The sequence below is a fragment of the Callorhinchus milii genome, unplaced genomic scaffold (genome assembly GCF_018977255.1).
Source record: "Callorhinchus milii isolate IMCB2004 unplaced genomic scaffold, IMCB_Cmil_1.0 Scaffold167, whole genome shotgun sequence".
Taxonomy (NCBI): domain Eukaryota; kingdom Metazoa; phylum Chordata; class Chondrichthyes; order Chimaeriformes; family Callorhinchidae; genus Callorhinchus; species Callorhinchus milii.
In genome coordinates this window covers 60251-82175 of record NW_024704908.1, presented here as the reverse complement: position 1 = coordinate 82175, position 21925 = coordinate 60251, and the positions used below count along the sequence as shown (strand labels likewise).

Genomic DNA, 21925 nt, shown 5'->3' with positions numbered 1-21925 from the left:
GGTACTTCCGGTCGGTGAGTGCGTGCGCTCCCCGAGATATCAGGATAACGTGCGTTGGGAACTGCGCATGCGCCGCATCCCCGGGCGCCATCTTTCATACAGGAAAAAGGACCACGTGATACTTTTTGCCGCGCACAGCGCCCCCTGGTGGCCGCCGATTTGCGCGCAGCGACATCCTCGCGAACAGCCTTGAAGCAGAGAGAGAGAGGAGAGGGGAAAGAAAGAGGCAAAGAGAGAGAGGGACAGAGAGAGAGAGAGAGGAAGAGAGAGAGAAAAAAAAAGTGAGAGGCAGAGAGCGAGAGAGAGAGAGAGAGAGAGAGGCGGAGAGAGAGATAGAGAGTGAAGCACTATGACATCCTCCTGACAGTGCAGTCAAAGGCTCTAAATAATGATAACTTGCATTTATATAGCGCTCCTCACGCCGGGTAACATCCCACAGCGATAACAATCCTAATAAAGACTCACAGTGTTTCTGAGACAGAATAAATAAAAATTTATTGCAGAGCCGGAGATGGAGAGAGCGGAGCACACTGAACTTTCAACCAAAGCGCACGGTGTCATCGCCTTTCTCCAGCGGAGCCTGACTTGCCATCTTCTGCTTACGCAGTCGTACAATCCCTGAATCAACGGTGAAGCCATACTTCTTGTCACGAGCGTTGCTGTTCAGTTGTTTCCGAGCCAAATGCAACAAGCGAATATTGCGATTTGTTTCCTCCAAAGTCTTCTTCAACATCCCAGTGCCCTGGGGAGAGAGAGCAAGTGTGTGAGAGAGAGAAAAAAGGGGGAGAGAGAGAGAGTGTGTGAGAAAGAGAATGAGATTAAGTGTGTGTGTGAGAGAGTGTTTGAGAGAGTGAAACAGGAAGAGAAAGAGAGAGAGAGGGGTGTGCATGAGAGAGTGTGTTTGAGGAAGAGTGAAACAGAGAGAGAGAGTGCGACAAAGAGAATGAACTCAGCTGAACTCTGACCTTGACCAGAGTGGCCGCCTCTGGTAATTGGTTCCCTGCGTGTCGCTGGAAAACTCTGACCATCGGTCTGTCCAGGCGTTCACGTGTGGTCAGGTCTGTGCTCTTTTCTGGGCCCTGAGAGGAGGAGAGGAAGGGAGGGAGGGAGAGAGAGAGAAAGATCCTGGCACACACAGCCCTCCATACTGAACAGGACACGGATACAGGATATAGGACAGGGACACGTAACACGGACACAGACACGGACATGGGACATGGGACTTGGGGCATGGACACGCACGTACCAGAGTGATTCCCTGAGCAACGTCCATCTGGTGATACCAGCGCTGAGCCCGGTGAGCGGCCGCTCGCGTCTCCCCAGAGCTGACGGTCAGATATTGCTGATCCAGAGAGTTAGTGTTACACTGACACTCCCCCACACACTGACCCCTCCCCCACACACTGACCCCTCCTCACACTGACCCCTCCCCTCACACTGACCACGCCCCACACACTGACCACCCCCCCACACTGACCCCTCTCCCCACACTGACCCCCCCCCCACACTGACCCCTCCCCACACATACTGACCCCTCCCCACACACTGACCCCTCCCCACACATACTGACCCCACCCACACACTGACCCCCCCCCACACACTGATCCCTCCCAACACTGACCCCTCCCCTCACTGACCCCACACACAGACCCCTCCCCACACACTGACCCACCCCACACATGCTGACCCCTCCCCCCACACCTTGACCCCTCCTCACACGCTGACCACTCCCCACACACTGACCCCTCCCCACACACTGACCTCTCCCCACACACTGACCCCTCCCCCCACACACAGACCCCTCCCCCCACACACTGACCCCTCCCCCCCACACACTGACCCCTCCCACACGCTGACCCCCCTCTCACTGCTGTTGTTACCGATATGGCCACCGTTTCTGCCATTTTCTGCATGAGACCATCGTTGACTGACTTGTGGGTGGCTTTGAGCAGAGTTTCTGCTCTGTCCATCAGCTCCTCAATCTTTTTGCAGAGTTTCTTGGACTGTATACTGGCATTTTTGCTTTCATTGATTATGGCCTCACATTCTGCAGAGAAAAACTCTGTCACTGGCCCCATCATTGTGTGGGGTCCTGTAGTGTAGTGGCTACAGCACTTGCCTCGCAAACAAGAGGACTTGGATTCGATTCCCAGATGGGTGGGGGAGCCAGGCAAAACATTGGGTTAGTTTCCTTACTCCACACACACGCCTGTTTACCTAGTTAGTAGTAAGTAGGATCGCTGGTGTTAGTCGATTGGCTGATCACTTCTGGGGGTAATAATCTCTTCAAAAAAAAATAAGTAAAAAATTTGGTCACTCAATCCACGACTGTTTGTGGGACTTTGTTGTGCCCAATTTGGCTGCTGTGCTTCAAACACAAAATATACAATCAATTCACTTTCTCGTATATTCTGTGAAGAGCTTTGAGATGTCTCAGAGACGTGATAAGGCACTACATCAAATGCAAGTATTATTATTTTAGACTGACTGTGTGTAGCACGGACATTGTCCGGCACTCACACATTCACACACAGTGACTGGCACACACACACACACACACACAGTGACTGGCTGGCTGGCTTACCCAGTGTGTAGGGCCCTAATGGTGTGGCTTTGGGAAGTTTGTATTTTAGCTCTGTGGTGGTCTCATCTTTCTTCACAGTCAAACAGTCCTTCACAATGGCTTTGCTCTGAAATGGGGTCAGTCTCTGGGGGATGAGGTCCACAACCCGTGACCGCTCCGAAAAACATTCTTCCAGCTGTTTCCTACAGGCATCCAGAGTCTGACACACACACACACAACACAAACACTGTCAACCTGAGCAAGGGGTGTGTGTTGTGTACACACACAGATACAGGCACAAACACACACACACAAACACAGACTGTCACCCTGAGCAGGGGGTGTGTGTTGTGTACACACACAGATACAGGCACAAACACACACACACAAACACAGACTGTCACCCTGAGCAGGGGGTGTGTGGTATGTACACACATAGACAGACACACACACACACACACACCTGTAGATACTGTTTGACTGTGTGGAGAGGACCCTCCAACTCAGGTTTCAATCTCAATAACTGTTTCTTCTCGAGATCAATCAGCAAATCCACCCCGTCCAGGTCCTGGGAAGAGAATTACAAACTAACCCGTCCCCCATCACCCCCAAGATCTCACACTGACCCTGCCCCACACTGACCCCCCACAATGACCGCACACTGACCCCGCCCCCACATTCACCCCTCTCCTACACTGATCTCACACTGACCCTGCCCCACACTGACCCCGCACACGCCACAATGACCCCCCCGCACAATGACCTCACACACCCTGCCCCCATCACCCCCACGGGAACCATTTACACTTGTGCCGGGGGGATGGTGCATCCGGGGGAAGGGGGCGGGCAGTGTGGGTCAGGGGGCCTGTGCGGTGGGGGAATGGGTAGGGGGAAAGAGGAGGTGGGAGGGTGGCAAGGTGGGAGGGGGAGTTACTAACCCGCTCCCCAGCTGGTCTCCAGTCCCTGATCTTGCTAGTCTGGTGGTTCAGTTGGATGGCTTTACGGACATTGGCCAGGATCTGGAGCAGCTGTTGACGGTGTTGGTTCAGGCGTTGGATCTCCTGGTTGATGGAGTTGATGGAGGTGCGTAGGCCCATGAGGACAGCACGGCTCTGATAGGCGTAGATGCTGATCTGCTCATTGCTGTTCAGGGCGGTCATGTCCCTGAGGAAGGGCAGCATTTCCATCTCCATACGGAATCCCCAGCCCTCGCTGTGACCCTCAGGTACCTTGTACAGCACGTCTCCTGAGCTGCTGAGGACATTGCTGCCCCCACACCTCTTCCCCACCTCCTCCTCCGGCTTCAGGCTGTACTTGGCCTGTTCTATTCGGGCCTGGTGCTGGGCCTCGCTCTCCTGGGGCTCAGGGTAGGAGCCGGGGACTGGGTCACAGCCCTCCATGCGGGCCAGACGTCGACCTTGGTGTTCGTACATCACGGAGCTTCTCCATGGGGCCATAGTGAAGCCTCGAGACGAGTTGTCCACTATCGCCTCAGCCAGCCGGATGGCCTTGAATGCTCGCTCTCGCCACGGCTTTGCCCCAATGGCCGCTGTCGGCACTGTCAGGTTCTGCCAAGCCATGTCCCTGTGTAAATACAGACAACAACAACAAGATTACATTTGTACAGCGCCTTTCATGTTGGGAGGAATTCCCAAGGCTCTGGACACTCAGTGTTTTCGACCTGAGCTGTGGGTCGGGGTGGGGGAGGGTGGAGGTCAGGCAGGGAAGCAGGCAGATCGAAGCACGGTCGAAGAGGAGGGCCTTGAGATACGTCTTGAAGATGGCAAGAGAGGGGGTGAGGCGGAGGGACTGTGGGATGGATTTCCAGAGAGTGGGGGCAGAGTGGCGGAAAGCCCATCTACCAATGGTGGAGCAGGCGAGGTAGGGGATGTGAAGCAGGACAGAGCCCACTGAGCAGAAATAGTCGGCAGGTTGGCAGGGGTTTAGGAGGTCGCAGAGGTAGAGAGGAGCAAAGCCATGTAGGGATTTGAAGATGAGCACTAGGATCTTGAACTCTATTTCCGTTTGATCGGAAGCCAGTGGAGTCAGGCGAGGATGAAGTGATACACACAAGCCCTGTGTACATACAGACAGACAACACAGTCACTAACAGTCACCGCCTCTCACACACAACACAGTCACCATCATCCCATGTACCTGAGTACACACAGACAACACAGGCCATTTATACCAACACCAACACATCACAGGCCATGTCCCTGTGTACACACAGAAAACACAGGCCATTACACCATCCCATCACAGGCCATGTCCCTGCCTACACACACACATACAAGACACAGTCACCAACAGTCAACGCCTGCCACACACAACTCAGAATACTGTCACCATCATCACGAGCCATGTTCCTGCCTACATGTAGAACACAGTCACTGAAACAGACCCACACACACACATACACAACACCGTCACCATCACAGGCGATTTAACTATGACAACCAACACTGGGCCATCAGCCTGACCCTGGGAGAAGATTGTGACAATCCAGTAGATCAGCTTCATCCCTCGTATCCCTCGTACTCACTTCAGGACTGTTCCTGTGTCTGTCTCTGTGTGTCTGTCTGTCTCTATCAGTCTGTCTGTCCCTGTGTGTGCGTCTGTCTGTCTGTCTGTCTGTGTTTGTGTGTGTGTGTATGTATGTGTGTGTCTGTGTTTCTATCTGTCTATCTCTGTCTCTCCTCCACTCCCTCGCAGTCTCTCTCTGTATCTTTCTCTCCCTCCCTCTCGCTCTCTCAGTCTCTCGCTATCTCTGTCTCTCTCTGTGTCAGTGTCTGTTTCCCTGGTAACAGAGAGGGGAAGCGACACACACTGACAACACTGTCACCATAGAAACCCCCACTCAGGGCCCCCGGTCAAAGCGGTGGGGTGGGGGGTTGTGGGGAGCAAGAAGAGGGAGAGGATGGAGCAAGAGTGGGTGGGGGGGGGGAAGCAAGGTTTGGAGAGGGTGGGGGGAGCGAGGGGGTAAATAAGGGGAAGAAAGCGGCATAAGGAGGAACCCGGTTCTTAGTCGATTAGTGGATCGCTTTTCTGGAGCAAATCCCCTAAAAAAATAATAATAATGTGGTCACTCAACCCACGACTGCTTGTGGGACACTGCTGCTGTGCGCAGTTGACTGCATTATTTTAAATATATACTTTACAGTATATTTTGTGAAGTGCTTTGCGACGTCTCGAAGATAGGCGCTGGATCTGTCTCACTCAGTCTCAGTCTCACTTGGTCGCGGTTGCAAGTCTTTGCTCTTGTCATGAGGAGGAAGCCACCGCTAGCCTCAGGCTTCCTGTTCCTGTGTCAGACATTCAGTTTCACTCGCAGTTTGCAGTTTGTGGAGAAACGCAGGGAATGTCAGGTCAGACAAGCTGACAGACTGGGTAGCGCTGACCTGCCCTTCGGTATACACCGGCCATAGCCATGAGGAGATTTTATAATGTCAACTCTCCCTCCTGGACCAGGCCTGAGCCTGGGCCTGGGGTTAAGGATGGAGCTGGGCCTGGGGCTGGGGTTGGGCCGGGGCTCGGAGTTGGGCCTGGGGTTGGACCTGGAGCTGGGGTTGGGCCTGGAGTTGGGGTTGGGCCTGGGGTTGGGCCAGGGCCTGGGGCTGGGGTTGGGCCTGGGATTGAGCCTGGGGTTGGGGCTGGGGTTGAGCCTGGGGTTGGGGTTGAGCCTGGGGTTGGGGTTGAGCCTGGGATTGCGGTTGGGGTTGAGCCTGGGGTTGGGGTTGAGCCCGGGGTTGGGGTTGGGGTTGAGCCTGGGGTTGGCCCTGGGATTGGGGTTGGGGTTAGGGTTGAACCTGGGGTTGGGGTTGGGGCTGGAGCTTTTCCAGATGAAGCAGGTGGAGGTTCGCTCACTGATGGAGGCCTGTTTACCAGGCAGACCAAGCCACCTGTGGACATGACAGCCCGAGGTGGGGGTGAGGCCACGATACCAGCCAGTGGGGTGTTGACCCCGACACTAGCCCAAGGTTGGGTGTTGTCCCCCGTAACCGACTGCGCTCAGGCTGAGCCCAGGGGCTCACTGCGTACCGTGCGTAAGAAAACAGCAAATACCATAACTATCGTACCTCGGCGATGTACAGCCCCCAACCCAGGCTTAGCCCCCGCGGGCTCAGACATTGCGGTCAGTGCTGTGGGGTTGGAGGTCGCCGGCTCCAGCCAGACACCTGCTTCGGGAACGACTCGCTTCCCCACAGCCGAGCAGATCCAGGTGATCGGAGGCTACCTTACCCTCCACAAGTCCTGCCTAGCCACGCCTCAGCCTCACGCCCACAACCACCGCACAAAGGTACCCGCCCGCACACTCACACACCTCTCGCACACTCACACACCCCCGCACACTCACACACCGCTCGCACACTCACACACCGCTCGCACACTCACACACTGCACAAAGGTACCCACCCACACACTCACCACTCGCACACTTGGACACTCACACACCACATAAAGGTACCTGCTCGCACACTCACACATCGCTTATACACACTCACAAAGGCCTGTGCTCTGGGCGTATTGTGTAAGAATCTCTTGACGTGTTTCTAGCTGAGAATCTCCTTCGCTGACACTGAGCTGGAGACATGTTTCCGGTACCCATCTGAGGTCTCGTTTCTCACTGAGCCGGGAACAGAGGAGACTGCAACACCCAACCCACCACCCACCCAACACCAACACAGTGAGTCCAGCTCAACCCTCACCAACACCAACACCAGCACCAGTGAGTCCAGCTCGGTTCAGCTCAGGGAGTGTGGATGCACAGTGTAGAGGGAGCTTTACTGTGTCTCTAACCCTGACCTGGGAGTGTGGACAGACGCACAGTGTAGAGGGAGCTCTACTGTGTCTCTAACCCTGAGCTGGGAGTGTGGACGCACAGTGTAGGGGGAGCTTTACTGTGTCTCTAACCTGCTCATGCTGTTTCTCTTATGTCTTCAGATGAAAGTTGCAGACAGTGATGGTCGCTGGCGTGGGGAAGGCTTTGGTAACTAAACCGTATCAGATGTCGGAATAGAACAGACGCAGATTAACTATGAACTTTGCAGAAGATTAATCTTTGAACTCTGGTCTCAGCAAGAAGATTTTCAGGAGCAAAATGGTGAATTGCTGTTCACTCCAGGACGAGTGTGAAAGTGACTCATTGACCCAGGATCCGGAGTGTCATCTGAATGTACAAATTAGTGCGAGCGAGTGAATGGTAGTATGAGGTTTACTGTGATTGTGAGTATTCGTGAGAGAGAGGATATCTGTGTGAAGATTAGTGTGCACATTGGTGTCAGTGAGTATGAAGATTAGAATAATGTGTGTATATGTGAAGATAAACCTTCCTGCATCAAAAATAAACAAATCAATAAATGAAATCCACTGTTGTCATCATCATCATCATCATCATGTTTGCATTTGACACATTCCATTGACAATGTCGCCCTAATTCCTCATCCTCGTCAGTCAGTCAGTCAGTCAGTCAGTGTCTGTGTTAGTTGTCAATGTTAGTGTTAGTGTTAGTGTCTGTGTTAGTGTCAGTGTTAGTGTCTGTGTCTGTGTCAGTGTTAGTATAACATAACATGTAGGAGCAGGAGGAGGCCATTGGGCCCTTCGAGCCTTCCTCGCCATTCAATCACGGCTGATCTTCTAATCTAACTCCGGCTAATAACCTGACCCTGCCTCACCCCCATAACCCGCCCTCCCCCCCCAGCCTTCCCGCCTCCCTCCCCCCGCCTTATCCCCATATCCCCCCCTCACCCCCAGGCTCCCCCCCCCCAGCCTTCCCGCCTCCCTCCCCCGCCTTATCCCCATATCCCTTAATCCCTTTTGCAATAAGAAATCTGTCTCAGTCTTGAATATGTTCAATGTGTGTGTGTCAGTGACTGACTCCGGCCACAGGGCGGCGCTGTGTGTATGTATGTGTGTGTCAGTGTCAGTGACTGACTCCGGCCACAGGGCGGCGCTGTGTGTGTATGTATGTGTGTGTCAGTGTCAGTGACTGACTCCGGCCACAGGGCGGCGCTGTGTGTGTGTGTGTGTGTGTATCAGTGACAGTGACTGACTCCGGCCACAGGGCGGCGCTGTGTGTGTGTGTATCAGTGACAGTGACTGACTCCGGCCACAGGGCGGCGCTGTGTGTGTGTGTGTGTGTGTCAGTGTCAGTGACTGACTCCGGCCACAGGGCGGCGCTGTGTGTGTGTGTGTGTGTATCAGTGACAGTGACTGACTCCGGCCACAGGGCGGCGCTGTGTGTATGTATGTGTGTGTCAGTGACTGACTCCGGCCACAGGGCGGCGCTGAGTCTATATCTCTGTGTCGCTGCTCGGGGTCGGGTTGGTGGTGAGGTTACGCGAGGCCCAGGCTTCAGGCCCTGTAAAACCCCGCGATTTGTTTTATTATTGACAGAAAAACTATATTATATTGTCACAAAGAGAGAGTGAGAGAGAGAGGATAGAGAGAGTGAGAGAGAGAGGATAGTGAGAGTGTGAGAGAGGGGATAGAGAGAGTGAGAGAGAGAGGATAGTGAGAGTGAGAGAGAGAGGATAGTGAGAGTGTGAGAGAGGGGATAGAGAGAGTGAGAGAGAGGGGATAGAGAGAGTGAGAGAGAGGGGATAGAGAGAGTGAGAGAGAGGGGATAGAGAGAGTGAGAGAGAGGGGATAGAGAGAGTGAGAGAGAGAGGATAGTGAGAGTGAGAGAGAGGGGATAGAGAGAGTGAGAGAGAGGGGATAGTGAGAGTGAGAGAGAGGGGATAGAGAGAGTGAGAGAGAGGGGATAGAGAGAGTGAGAGAGAGGGGATAGAGAGAGTGAGAGAGAGAGGATAGTGAGAGAATAGAGAGAGTGAAAGAGAGAGAGAGAGGGAGTGAGAGAGATAGAGAGAGAGAGAGAATGAGAGAGAGGATAAGAGACAGAGAAAGAAAGTGAAAGAGAGCGAGACAGAGAGAGGAGAGAACGAGACAGAGCGAGAAGAAGAGATAGACAGAGAGAGAGAGAGAGAGAGAGAGGGGGAATGTGTAAACCGGTCACAGAGAAAAACAACAACAATAATCCTGAACTTTTTCTGGTTTTAGATTTACAGGAAGTGAAACAAAGTTTGAAAACTACAGGTAACAATTATCGTTAATAACAATCCTTAACACCCGACATTATCATAGTGCTGAGACGTCTCAAAGCGCTTCACAGGATACACTGTGAAGTGCAGTGACTGTGTATTTGTGAGTGAAACACGGCAGCCAATCGCGCCCCAGCGACGTCCCACAAACAGTCGTGGAGCGAGCGGTTTTATTGGGGGGGATTGTTGGCCAGAGCACAGGTCAGCGGGAGAGAGAGAGAGAGAGAGAGAGAGAGACTTGGTTTGAGTGTGACTGGAGTGTGGAGTGACTGTCTGTGTAATGTCGTCTCCGGTGCCGTGTAAGTGCTCTGGGACCCTGTATATATACTGTATAACTGTTGTTGTTGTTGTTGTAGCCGATGGCGGGCCTGGAGCAGTGGGTCAACACACAGCTCCATGATGTGCTGGGGCTCAGTGACAAATACGTGGGTCAGTTCCTGATCGGGACAGCGAGGCGTAGTCACAGCCCAACCGACTTCATACAGCGATTACACAACACGGCAACCATCGCCATCACTCCCAGTGTGTCAGCCTTCGCACAACAGCTGTGGGCCAAGGTCAGGGGCTGTGTGTGTGTGTGTGTTTGTTGTGTGTGTGTGTCTGTCTGTCTCAGTGTCTGTCTCAGTGTCTGTCTGTCTGTCTGTCTGTCTCAGTGCCTGTCTCAGTGTCAGTCTCTGTTCTCTGGCTGGAGGTGTGTGCGCGGGGCTCACTCTCTCTCTCTCTGTTGCTGCTGTTGATCAGGTCCCCAGGAAGGTAGTCAATGAGAGGCCTGGGCGTGTTGCTGAAAGGGCTGCCATTGCTCTGCAGCAGAAAGCTGTGAGTTACCGGCTGCTTGAGGAGAGTGAGGAGAGCGAGGAGGATGTGTCCAGTCGCTCAGGCCACAACAAGAGGAAACGCAAACACTTCAGGAAGAAGAAAGAATCGTCTTCAGAGAGCGAGGCTGAGGAGAAGCCGTATGTACCTTCAGGGGGTCAGAGGTCAGAGTGGGTGTTGGGCAGGGCTGGGGTCAGGCTGAGAGGGGCTGACACTGCGTCTCTCTCAGGGACAAGATCTCGGAGAGGCTGAGCCCCTCAGGGTCGGAGGAGGAGGAGGAGTGGGAGAAGGTGGAGAAAGCGAGAGTGAAGGACCTGGAGGAACGTGATGCCTTTGCTGAGAGAGTGAAGCTGAGAGACAAAGAGCGACCGTGGAACATCCTCCATCGATCTGACAGGAAGGTCAGTGTGGTGGGGGTGGGGTCAATCATTGCGACCTGTGTCTCCGTGAGCCCTAGTGACCCCTGACCCCTGTGGCCTGTGCTCTCTGTTTCAGGCTTATGAGGAGGCGCAGAAACGGCTAAAAATGGGAGAGGAGGATAAACGAGCTTTGGTAAGTTGTGTCTGTGCAGAGCTTAGTACCCCATCATTACCGTCTGAGCTCCTTCTTACCCCCTGTCCCCGGGTCTCCCACCCTCTTCTCCCCTCCCCTGACACTGTACCTGTTGTTGGTAGGTCCCCGAGCTCAGGAAGGTTTCCCGCCGACAGTACCTGGCGAAGCGAGAGGAGGAGAAGATGGAGGATTTGGCGGCTGAGATTCTGGACGATGAGAAGTTGTTCCCGATGGCTGAGCTCACGTCAGGCGAGCGACAGGACCTGGAGCACAAGCGGAGGCTGCGAGATCTGGCTCAGGAGTATAAACAGGCCGGAGTCCAGGAGCGAGAGGAGAAGAGCAACCGGTACTACATGCCTGAGGAGAGTCGCCGCAAGGTGAAGGGAGGGGCCACACTGCCAGGGGAGGGGCCACACTGCCGGGGGAGGGGCCACACTACCAGGGGAGGGGCCACACTGCCAGAGGAGGGGCCATACTGCCAAGGGGAGGTGCTGTTGCTGGCGGAGGGGCTGTGATATAATGTGGGCTTTGCTCTGTGTGTAGAAGATTCCAGACCGTTATGAGGAGCCGGGCGAGGGGGAGGGTCCAGCCCCACGTGACGAGCAGCGACGATGGGAGGAGCAGCACTTGGGGGCAGGGCTGAGCCGCTCGGGATCCGGAGCCAAAGCTGGAGACGAACCTTATCAACTGCTCCTCGAGGACGAGATGATCGACTTTGTCAACGCTGTCACCATCCAGGGCAGCCATACCCACCCGGTGAGGGCGGGGTGGGGGCAGGGCCAGGGAGTTTTGAAGGAGCCGGGGATGTCTTGGTTTGGGTTAGGGGGTGTGGTTGGAGGCGGGGCTGTGGTTAGGGTAGGGGTTGGGGGGTGGGGCTGTGGTTAGGGGTGGGTTGGGGGCAGGGCTGTGGTTAGGAGAGGGGTTGGGGGGTGGGGCTGTGGTTAGGGGTGGATTGGGGGCGGGGCTGTGGTTAGGAGAGGGGTTGGGGGTGGGGCTGTGGTTAGGGAGGGGTTGTGGGGCGGGGCTGTTAGGGGAGGGGTTGGGTGGGCGGGGGAGGAGTTGGGCTGGAGGTGGGGCTGTAGTTAGGGGAGGGGTTGGGGGTGGGGCTGTGGTTAGGGGAGGGGTTGGGTGGGCGGGGGGAGGAGTTAGGGGAGGGGTTGGGGGCGGGGCTGTTAGGGGAGGGGTTGGGTGGGCGGGGGGAGGAGTTGGGCTGGAGGCGGGGCTAGGTCAGAGGCGGGGCTGACACTCCTGTGTGTAGGAGGAGCCGGGGATGTCAGACAGTGACAGGCGGAGGCTGACGATACAGGAAGTCAGGCGGAGTTTGCCTGTGTTTCCCTATCGCGAAGACCTGCTGTCGGCCGTCAGTAAACACCAGATTCTCATCATCGAGGGCGAGACGGGCTCCGGGAAAACCACCCAAATCCCACAGTATCTGTACGAGGAAGTGAGTCTATCCAACCCAACCCTGCGTGTGTGTGTGTGTGACATGCACATGTGTGTGTGAGACATACACGTGTGTGTGACATGCACGTGTCTGTGACATACGTGTGTGTGACATACGTGTGTGTGACGTGTGATATACGTGGCTGTGTGATATACATGTATGTGTGTGTGACATACACGAGTGTGTGTGACGTACACATGTGCCTGTGCTGTGTACAGGGTTACACGTCGGGGGGGCTGAAGATCGGGTGTACACAGCCGCGCAGAGTGGCTGCCATGAGTGTGTCGGCTCGAGTGGCCGAAGAGATCGGCGTCAAACTGGGCAACGAGGTACCTGCAGCTGCGGTCACCGGTACCAGGTTTACTTGGTGTTTATGGGGTATTTACCGGGTGTTTATGGGGGATTTATCGGGTGTTTGTGGGAGAATTACCAGGTGTTTTATGGGGTGTTTATAGGGGGTGTTTATGGGGTATTTACCAAGTGTTTATGGGTGCATTTACCGGCTATTTATGTAATGTTTATGGAGGTATTTGCCAGGTGTTTATGGGGATATTTGTGGTGTGTTTATCAGTATTTATGGGGTGTTTATTGTTATTTATGGGGTGTTTACGAGTTGTTTACAGTGTGTTTGTGGGAAATTTACTGGGTATTTATGGGGGTATTTGCTTAGTGTTTGATGGGGTGTTTACCGGGTATTTATGGGATGTTTATGGGGATATTTACCAGGCTATTCATGGGGGTATTTACCAGGTATTTATGGGATGTTTAAGGGGGTATTTACTGGGTGTTTATTGGATGTCTATGGAGGTATTTGCCAGGTGATTATAGGGGTATTTGCTGGGTGTTTATGGGGGTATTTGCCAGGTGTTTATGGGGGGTGTTTGCTGGGTGTTTATGGGGGTATTTGCTGGGTGTTTATGGAGGTATTTACTGGGTGTTTATGAGTGGTATTTACCAGGTGTTTGTGGGGCTGTTTATCAGTGTTTGTGGGGGTATTTACCGGGTGTTTATGGGGTGTTTACAGGTGGGTTACACGATCAGGTTTGAGGACTGCACTTCCCCGCGCACGGTGCTGAAGTACATGACGGATGGGATGTTACTCCGGGAATTCCTGACCGAACCCGACCTGGGGGGCTACAGGTAGCAGCGGTGGCTTAAGCACCTCTCCCCCCTCCTCACTCGCCCCACCCCCTGTCCTTCCCCATGATCAAGCCCCCACAAACTCACACTCTCTCACCCTCTCTCCCCCCCCTCTCCCCCTCTCTCTCCCCCCCCCCTCCCCCTCTCTCTCTCACACTCTCTCTCTCTGTCTCCCCCTCTTTCACACTCTCATTATCTCTCTCACTCTCTCCCCCCCTCGCTCTCTCTCTCTCTCTCTGTCTCCCCCCTCTCTCTCTCTCTCTCTCTCTCTCACACTCTCTCTCTCTCTCACACTCTCTCATTATCTCTCTCACTCTCTCATTCTCTCACACTCTCACACTCTCTCTCTCACTCTCTCATACTCTCTCTCTCTCTCTCCGCAGTGTGCTGATGATAGATGAGGCCCACGAGAGGACGTTACACACTGATATACTGTTCGGGCTGATTAAGGACATTGCACGGTTCCGGCCGGAGTTGAAGGTGCTGATCGCCAGTGCGACCCTCGATACTCAGAAATTCTCCACTTTCTTTGACGAAGCTCCGATCTTCCGGATCCCGGGGCGGAGATTCCCGGTGGATATTTACTACACCAAGGTCAGCCCCCACTCCGCCACCCCCCTCCCTACCCCATCCTACTCCCCTCTCCTCCTCTCCCTCTCCTTCATTCCTTCACCCCCCACCTACCTTCTACCCCCCACCGCCCGACAGTGAGTCTGAGAATATATCTGTGTGAGAGAGAGAGTGTGAGCAGGAGTGCGAGTGTGAGCGGAGGGGAGTGTGAGGGGTGAGTGTGAGCAGTGAGTGTGTTACTGTCTCTTTCAGGCCCCTGAAGCTGACTATCTGGAGGCCGCTGTGGTGTCTGTGCTGCAGATCCACGTCACACAAGCCCCGGGTGACATCCTGGTCTTCCTCACCGGACAGGTAATCACCCTCCCCCCACCCCCCCCGCCTCTGTCACACACCCCACATAGCCCCCCCCCCCCCCCCCCGCCCTCCACACGCCCCACATGTGTGAGATGTTACTACGTGTTACTGTGTGTGCTGCAGTGTGTGCTGCAGTGTGTGTTACTGCGTGTTACTGTGTGCTGCAGTGTGTGTTACTGCGTGTTACTGTGTGCTGCAGTGTGTGTTACTGCGTGTTACTGTGTGCTGCAGTGTGTGTTGCTGCGTGTTACTGTGTGCTGCAGTGTGTGTTACTGCGTGTTATAGTGTGTGTTACTCTGGCTGTTACTCTGGCTGATACTGTGTTTATCAGGAGGAGATCGAGACCACGTGTGAGATGCTCCAGGATCGTTGTCGCCGTTTGGGATCGAAGATCGCGGAGCTTCTGGTTTTACCCATTTACGCCAACCTCCCCTCGGACATGCAGGCCAAGATCTTCCTCCCAACGCCCCCGGGGGCCAGGAAGGTAAGCTTCCTCCCTACCCTGCTCCCTCGTCCCAACCAAACCCCCATCTCCCACCCGCTGTGTATTGACTGACGCTGGCCGGTTGTTGTTGTATATTATTGACTCACTCGCTCACTGTCCGCAGGTTGTTGTTGTTGTTGACTGACTCGCTCACTCACTGTCCCCAGGTTGTTGTTGTTGTTTACTGACTCACTCGCTCACTGTCCGCAGGTTGTTGTGGCCACTAACATTGCGGAGACGTCTCTGACGATTGATGGGATTATTTACGTTATTGATCCCGGATTCTGTAAACAGAAAAGCTACAACGCCAGGACTGGCATGGAGTCTCTGATTGTCATGCCGTGTTCCCGGGTACGTGTGTCCGTGTTCTCCCCGTGTCCTGTGTGACCTGTGTGTGTGTGTGTGTGTGACACACTGACCTGTGTGTGTGTGTGACACACTGACCTGTGTGTGTGTGTGACACACTGACCTGTGTGTGTGTGTGACACACTGACCTGTGTGTGTGTGTGACACACTGACCCGTGTGTGTGTGTCACAGGCCTCTGCTAACCAGCGAGCAGGGAGAGCGGGCCGAGTGTCTGCTGGCCGTTGTTTCCGGCTGTACACGGCCTGGGCTTTCACACACGAGATGGAGGAGACGTCAGTGCCTGAGATCCAGAGAACAAACCTCGGCAACGTGGTCCTCCTGCTCAAGAGCTTAGGTCAGTATCTGTGTGTGCGTGTCTAGGTGTGCGCGTATGAATATGTGTACGCGTGTATCTGTGTGTGTGTCTATGTATGTGTGTGTGTCCATGTGTGTCTGCGTGTGGTCTATTTGTGTGTGTATATCTATGTGTGTGCGTCTGTGTGTGTCTGTGTATGTGGTGTGTTTTTGTCTGTGTCTCTGTGTATGAGGTATATGTGCGTCTTATCTGTGTATGTGGTGTCTGTGTGTGTGTGTTTATGTCTCTGTGTATGTGTTGTGTGTCTGTATGTGATGTGTGTGTGTCTATGTGTCTGTGTGTATGTGGTGTGTGTGTGTGTTTGTGGTCTGTGTGTAGTTACCGTTCTCTGTGTTTCAGGTATAAACGATTTGATTCACTTTGACTTTATGGATCCTCCACCTCACGAGACCCTGGTGTTGGCGCTTGAGCAGCTGTACGCCCTGGGGGCCCTCAACCACCTTGGGGAGCTGACGAAGGTAGTACCCCAGCCCCTCCTCCACCTCCCCAACACCTCCTCCAGCCCCTCCCCCCTCCCCAGCCCCAGTCCCTCCTCCCCCTCCCCAGTCCCACTCCCCCTCACCCAGCACCCCCAGTCCCTCCTCCCACTCCCCAGTCCCCCCACCCCCCCCATGTGTATGTGGTGTGTGGTAATGATGATGATGATGGTAATGGTGATGTTGTCTCTCCAGTTGGGACGCAGGATGGCTGAGCTGCCTGTGGATCCCATGCTGTCCAAGATGATCCTGGCTTCAGAGAAGTGAGTCACTACAACACCCCTGTCACTCTATGTGTGTGCGTGCGTGTGTCACTGTGTGTGTGTGACTTGTGTAATGTCTGTGTGTGTGTGTGTGTGAGTGTGTGAGAGAGAGAGACAGGGAGGTGTAGTTGCTGTGTGTGTGCATATATACACAGGTACCAGTGCTCGGAGGAGATTCTCACCATTGCTGCGATGCTGTCTGTAAACAACGCGATTTTCTATCGGCCCAAAGACAAAGTGGTTCATGCTGACAACGCTCGCATGAACTTCTTTGTGCCCGGAGGTGACCACATGGTCCTGCTTAACGTATACACACAGGTCAGTGTGTGTTTGTGTGTTATAGTGTTACTCACTGTGTCTCTGTGTTACACATTGAGTGGTGTGTGGCTACTCTGATTGTCTCTCTCTCTCACTCTCTGTGTCTGTCTCTCTGTGTGTCTCTGACACTGTGTGTCGCTCTCTCGCTCTCTGTGTCTCCCTCACACTCTGTATCACGCTCTCTCTCTGTGTGTCTCCCTCACTCTGTGTCACGCTTTCTCTGTGTGTCTCTCTCACACTCTGTATCACGCTCTCTCTCTCTCTCTGTGTCTCTCTCACACTGTCTCTCTCTGTGTCTCTCAGTGGGTAGAGTGTGGCTACTCCACACAGTGGTGCTATGAGAACTTTATCCAGTACCGGTCGATGCGCCGCGCAAGGGACGTGAGGGAGCAGCTGGAGGGGCTTCTGGAGAGAATCGAGGTGGAGCTGAGATCAGCGGCGGGAGACACTATGCTGGTCAGGAAGGTGAGCTTCACACTGGGGGACCAGCGAGGAGAGGACTGGGGGGTGGGGGCACCAAGGGTAGTGGGAGGGGAGGCTGGGGTTTCCTACCACACCCTCGGTCTCCTCACTCACACTCTCTCTCTCCCTCTCTCTCCTCTTCTCTCCTCTCTCACACTCCTCACCCTCAGGCGGTCACGGCTGGATTTTTTTACCACACTGCCCGCCTGACCCGCAGTGGGTATAAAACAGTGAAACACCAGCAGGGAGTGTTCGTCCATCCCAACAGCAGTTTGTTCGAGACCCAACCCCGATGGCTGATCTACCACGAGCTCGTGTTCACCACCAAGGAGTTCATGAGACAGGTATCAGCACAGCTGTGTGTGTCTGTATGTGTGTCTGTATGTCTGTGTGTGACTGTATGTGTGTATCTGTGTGTGTGTCTGTCTGCATGCAACTGTCTCGTTGACTCTCTGTGTCTGTGTGTGTGTGTGTCTGTCTGCGTGTGACTGTCTAGTTGACTGTGTGTGTCTGTTAGTTTGTGTGTGTGTCTGTGCGACTGTCTAGTTGACTGTGTGTGTGTGTTTCTGTGCAGGTGACTGAGATCGAGAGCAGTTGGTTTGTCGTGTGTTTGTCTACTTGTCTCTGTGTCTATGTGTGACTGACGCTGGTCTCTCTGCAGGTGATTGAGATTGACAGCGCTTGGCTGCTGGAAGTCGCTCCACATTACTATCGATCACGGGACCTGGAGGACGCGGGCAGTAAAAAGATGCCCCGGAAGCCGGGGAAATCCCGGGAGGATCTGGGCTGAGGATGAGGATTCCTAACACTGTACATATAAACAAATTAATACTTTCACAAAAAAACTATTTGTCTCGTTTAATAATTACAACCAACTCGTTTGCACTCACACCCACCATCAGAGCTTGTGTGTCTCTGTGTGTGTCTGTCTATCTGTGTGTCTGTCTGTCTGTGTCTGTCTGTGTCTCTGTCTGTGTGTGTCTCCGTCTGTCTGCCTGTCTGTCTGTGTCTCTGTCTCTGTCTATCTGTCTGTCTGTGTGTCTCTGTCTATCTGTGTGTCTGTCTGTGTCTGTCTGTGTCTCTGTGAGTGTGTCTCCGTCTGTCTGTCTGTGTCTCTGTCTGTGTGTGTCTCCGTCTGTCTGTCTGTCTGTGTCTCTGTCTCTGTCTGTCTGTGTGTCTCTGTCTGTCTGTCTGTGTGTGTGTGTCCTATATCGCTGTGTATCTATATCTGCAAGAGAGAAAACTAAACCTCTAAAACTCCTAAAACTCTAAAACCTAAAACTCTCCGAACCCATATGCAACCTCGGCGTCAGTTTCGACCCCCAATTGTCCTTCCTCCCCCACATCCAGTCCCTCACCAGCACCACTTTCTTCCACCTCCGACGCATCTCCCATCTCCGCCAATACCCAGTCCTGGCCCTCCCCCCACCCCCGCTCCCCGATCCCCCAGTCCTGGCCCTCCCCCCCACCCCCCAAACCCCGCTCCCGATCCCCCCAGTCCTGGCCCTCCCCCCACCCCCCAAACCCCGCTCCCCCCAGTCCTGGCCCTCCCCCACCCCGCTCCCCGATCCTCCCAGTCCTGGCCCTCCCCCCCCACCCCGCTCCCCGATCCCCCCAGTCCTGGCCCTCCCCCCCACCCCTGATCCCCCAGTCCTGGCCCTCCCCCCTCCCCCCACCCCTGATTCCCCCAGTCCTGGCCCTCCCCCCCACCCCTGATCCCCCAGTCCTGGCCCTCCCCCCCCCCCCACCCCTGATTCCCCCAGTCCTGGCCCTCCCCCCCCACCCCTGATCCCCCAGTCCTGGCCCTCCCACCCCCGCCCCTGATCCCCCCAGTCCTGGCCCTCCCCCCCCCACCCCTGATCCCCCCAGTCCTGGCCCTCCCCCCCCCCCCTGATCCCCCCAGTCCTGGCCCTCCCCCCACCCCTGATCCCCCCAGTCCTGGCCCTCCCCACCACCCCTGATCCCCCCAGTCCTGGCCCCCCCCCCACCACCCCTGATCCCCCAGTCCTGGCCCTCCCCCCCACCCCCCCACCCTGATCCCCCCAGTCCTGGCCCCCCCCACCACCCCTGATCCCCCCAGTCCTGGCCCTCCCCCCACCCCCACCCCTGATCCCCCAGTCCTGGCCCCCCCACCACCTGATCCCCCAGTCCTGGCCCTCCCCCCCCCACCCCTGATCCCCCCAGTCCTGGCCCTCCCCCCACCCCTGATCCCCCCAGTCCTGGCCCTCCCCCCACCCCCCACCCCGCTCCCCCGCCCCTGATCCCCCCAGTCCTGGCCAGACTGCAATGGCTCCTGTCCCAGAGAGGATCCACTTCAAAATCCTGACCCTCGTATTCAAGTCCCTGCACTGCTCTGCACCACCGACCTCTCTGAGGATGGGGTTGGATGACCAGGGGCGGGGCTGGAGGATTGAGGGCGGGGCTGGATGGTCAGAGGCGGGGCTGGATGGTCAGGGGCGGGGCTGGATGGTCAGAGCGCGGGCTGGAGGACTGAGGGCGGGACTGGATGGTCAGAGGCGGGGCTGGATGGTCAGGGGCGGGGCTGGATGATCAGGGGCGGGGCTGGAGGACTGAGGGCGGGACTGGATGGTCAGAGGCGGGGCTGGATGATTAGGGGCGGGACTGGAGGACTGAGGGCGGGGCTGGATGACCAGGGCGGAGCTGGAGGACTGAGGGCGGAGCTGGAGGACTAAGGGCGGGGCTGGATGGTCAGAGGCGGGGCTGGAGGTCCTCGTGGACAGTGATGGCGGGGCTGAGCGGTTACTGTAGTGACTGTGGTGCTGTTCTCCCGCCGCCTGGAGCCGCCCCGAGGATCATCTGTGGCCGCTGTGGTCACAGCACCGATATTAGGGGTCAGTCAGTGAGAGGCCCTCCCCCGTGTGTGTGTGTGTGTGTCTGTCTGTCTGTGTGTGTGTGTGTCTGTCTGTGTCTGTGTCTGTCTGTCTGTGTGTCTGTCTGTGTGTGTGTCTGTGTGTGTGTCTGTGTCTCTCTCTGTGTCTGTCTGTGTCCCTCTCTGTTTTTCTCTCTGTTTCTGTGATTGTTTATATCTCTATTTCTCTGTCTGACTGTATGTCTCAGTTGTTGTCGCTGTGTTTCTCTGTGTCTCTGACTCTCTCTCTCTCTGTGCCTGTGACCGTCACTCTGTGCCCCTTTGTCACTCTGTGTGACACTCTCTCTCTTTCTCTCAAGAGTATGAAGGGAAAATCATCCGCTCGACATTGAACTTCAACAATCCTGAGGTTTTAGCCGCGGCTCTGAATATGAATCTGGGCAGCGGGGAACTGGGGGGCCCCGTGGTGAGTAAGAGACTGTACCCCAATAAACAGTCATTATATTATTATTAAATACCCTAATACTGTTACACCCCGGTAACCGCTCTGCTCCCAGTAACAGTCACATATACCCCAATAACACATGGGAGTCCTGCAGCTCAGTGGATAGAGCACTCGCCTCGCAAGCGAGAGGACCCGGGTTTGATTCCCAGTCGGGCGAAATGTTGGGCAAGTTTATCAAATGCCAGGATTATTATTATTATAACAGTCACATGCACAAGGGTAACAACCCTCGTGGTGACTGTGATCTGCTGTTACAGGTGGACAGGAAGTGCCAGCGCTGTGGACACGAGGGGATGGAGTATCACACACGCCAGACGCGATCAGCAGATGAAGGACAAACTGTCTTCTATACATGCACAAACTGCAGGTGTGTACATTCATGTAACCATATACACAGTCATACCATCATACACTGTCATACAGTCATCTATAGAGTCATCAACAACAACATCAAGATTTCATTTATAGAGCGCCTTTCACGTCGGGAGGACGTCCCAAGGCACTGGACAGCATACTCGGGACCCGAGTATGGGGGAAATGGTCAGAGTGAGGGGAGGGAAGGGAGGGAGCGAGGAGGGGGGAAATGGTCAGGGTGAGGGTAGGGAGCGAGGAGTGGGTAAAGAATCGAGAGGGGAGCTGAAGGCACGGTCGAAGAGAATCTATAGTCATATATACAGTCATACTGTGTTGAACAACTTATATAGTGCCCTCCACACAGGGGAGCGTCTCAGAGCACTTAGTCATACAGTCATTTACCATCATAAACCATCAAATATAAAGTCAGTTACACTGTACTGTGCCTTGTGCAGAGTGTGTTAAAGACACAGACTGGCAGTTGTTACCTGGCGTTTTGTTGTGACCGACTGGTTTCTCTTTCCTTTAGATACCAGGAAAAAGAGGATTCCTGACAACAGGGACCAGTGCTCGCTCTCTTTCTTTTTATTCCCCCTCTCGCCGCTCCCCCCACTCTCTCTTTATTCCCCCTCTTGCCTCCTCCCCCTCTCTGTCTCTCTGTACACGAGCCGGTCGCCGAGAGCCCTGAACAGAAGCCGTGTGTTTAGAGACGAGAACTAACGAGAATTCTCTTTATTATTGTGATAATAAAACGTTGTAAGCACAAGAGAGAATGTGTCAGCGTCAGGACTTTAGCAACTGAGCCATCACTGTGTACAGAGAGCAGGAGAGACACAGACACAGACACACTCAGATGTCTGTACGCACAGACAGTGTGTGAATGACGGGCGGGACTTCCGCCACTCTGCCCCCACTCTCTGGAACTCCCATCCCGCAGCCCCTCTGCCTCACCCCCTTCCCTCACCCCCTCTGCCT

General features: G+C 54.9%; 4 protein-coding genes across 6 annotated transcripts; 3 read left to right on the top strand and 1 right to left on the bottom strand.

Moving 5' to 3' along the window:
* Positions 1-469: 469 nt before the first annotated feature.
* On the bottom strand, positions 470-7513 carry LOC103191266 (coiled-coil domain-containing protein 105). 2 transcript variants are annotated; one of them, XM_007912241.2, is made up of 5 exons: positions 7478-7513; positions 3502-4147; positions 1247-1342; positions 966-1079; positions 470-742 (listed from the first exon to the last, which is right to left on the bottom strand). In XM_007912241.2, the coding sequence occupies exons 1-5, from the start codon at positions 7483-7485 to the stop codon at positions 539-541; spliced, it is 1068 nt and encodes a 355-aa protein (XP_007910432.2). In that variant the 5' UTR covers positions 7486-7513; the 3' UTR covers positions 470-538. The 2 variants fall into 2 exon arrangements, with proteins under 2 accessions (XP_007910432.2, XP_007910434.2); XM_007912243.2 differs by lacking the exon at positions 1247-1342.
* LOC121851858 (phostensin-like) lies at positions 6357-7916 on the top strand. The gene is made up of 3 exons (XM_042345943.1): positions 6357-6863; positions 7121-7250; positions 7508-7916. The coding sequence occupies exons 1-3, from the start codon at positions 6474-6476 to the stop codon at positions 7525-7527; spliced, it is 540 nt and encodes a 179-aa protein (XP_042201877.1). The 5' UTR covers positions 6357-6473; the 3' UTR covers positions 7528-7916.
* Positions 7917-8830: 914 nt separating this feature from the next.
* On the top strand, positions 8831-18157 carry dhx16 (DEAH (Asp-Glu-Ala-His) box polypeptide 16). Of its 2 annotated transcripts, none has more exons than XM_042345942.1 (22): positions 8831-8926; positions 9623-9658; positions 10020-10220; positions 10405-10616; positions 10706-10877; positions 10972-11028; positions 11151-11405; positions 11572-11784; positions 12287-12472; positions 12691-12801; positions 13497-13612; positions 13996-14206; positions 14435-14533; positions 14868-15020; positions 15231-15371; positions 15559-15721; positions 16082-16200; positions 16414-16481; positions 16637-16799; positions 17103-17264; positions 17432-17605; positions 17923-18157. In XM_042345942.1, exons 3-22 carry the CDS (start codon positions 10023-10025, stop codon positions 18049-18051), a joined length of 3102 nt encoding a protein of 1033 aa, XP_042201876.1. In that variant the 5' UTR covers positions 8831-8926; positions 9623-9658; positions 10020-10022; the 3' UTR covers positions 18052-18157. The 2 variants fall into 2 exon arrangements, with proteins under 2 accessions (XP_042201876.1, XP_042201875.1); XM_042345941.1 differs by having other exon boundaries at positions 8846-8893.
* A 1755-nt stretch (positions 18158-19912) lies between these two features.
* On the top strand, positions 19913-21718 carry polr1h (RNA polymerase I subunit H). Its single transcript, XM_042345950.1, has 4 exons — positions 19913-20113; positions 20451-20557; positions 20854-20963; positions 21480-21718. Exons 1-4 carry the CDS (start codon positions 20005-20007, stop codon positions 21502-21504), a joined length of 351 nt encoding a protein of 116 aa, XP_042201884.1. The 5' UTR covers positions 19913-20004; the 3' UTR covers positions 21505-21718.
* Positions 21719-21925: the final 207 nt, after the last annotated feature.

Excerpts from the sequence above, each read along its gene's own strand:
- LOC121851858 (XM_042345943.1), top strand. The coding sequence starts at position 6,474 with ATGACAGCCCGAGGTGGGGGTGAGGCCACGATACCAGCCAGTGGGGTG. Across the intron at positions 6,864-7,120 it reads CCCACAACCACCGCACAAAG|CTGAGAATCTCCTTCGCTGA; the intron begins GTACCCGCCCGC and ends ACGTGTTTCTAG. Across the intron at positions 7,251-7,507 it reads ACCCACCCAACACCAACACA|ATGAAAGTTGCAGACAGTGA; the intron begins GTGAGTCCAGCT and ends TTATGTCTTCAG.
- LOC103191266 (XM_007912241.2), bottom strand. Across the intron at positions 1,080-1,246 it reads TTGCTCAGGGAATCACTCTG|GGCCCAGAAAAGAGCACAGA; the intron begins GTACGTGCGTGT and ends TCCTCCTCTCAG. Across the intron at positions 743-965 it reads AGGCGGCCACTCTGGTCAAG|GGCACTGGGATGTTGAAGAA; the intron begins GTCAGAGTTCAG and ends CTCTCTCCCCAG.
- dhx16 (XM_042345942.1), top strand. The coding sequence starts at position 10,023 with ATGGCGGGCCTGGAGCAGTGGGTCAACACACAGCTCCATGATGTGCTG. Across the intron at positions 11,406-11,571 it reads CTGAGGAGAGTCGCCGCAAG|AAGATTCCAGACCGTTATGA; the intron begins GTGAAGGGAGGG and ends CTCTGTGTGTAG. Across the intron at positions 16,482-16,636 it reads ATGATCCTGGCTTCAGAGAA|GTACCAGTGCTCGGAGGAGA; the intron begins GTGAGTCACTAC and ends ATATATACACAG.
- polr1h (XM_042345950.1), top strand. The coding sequence starts at position 20,005 with ATGGCGGGGCTGAGCGGTTACTGTAGTGACTGTGGTGCTGTTCTCCCG. Across the intron at positions 20,114-20,450 it reads TCACAGCACCGATATTAGGG|AGTATGAAGGGAAAATCATC; the intron begins GTCAGTCAGTGA and ends CTTTCTCTCAAG. Across the intron at positions 20,558-20,853 it reads GGGAACTGGGGGGCCCCGTG|GTGGACAGGAAGTGCCAGCG; the intron begins GTGAGTAAGAGA and ends CTGCTGTTACAG.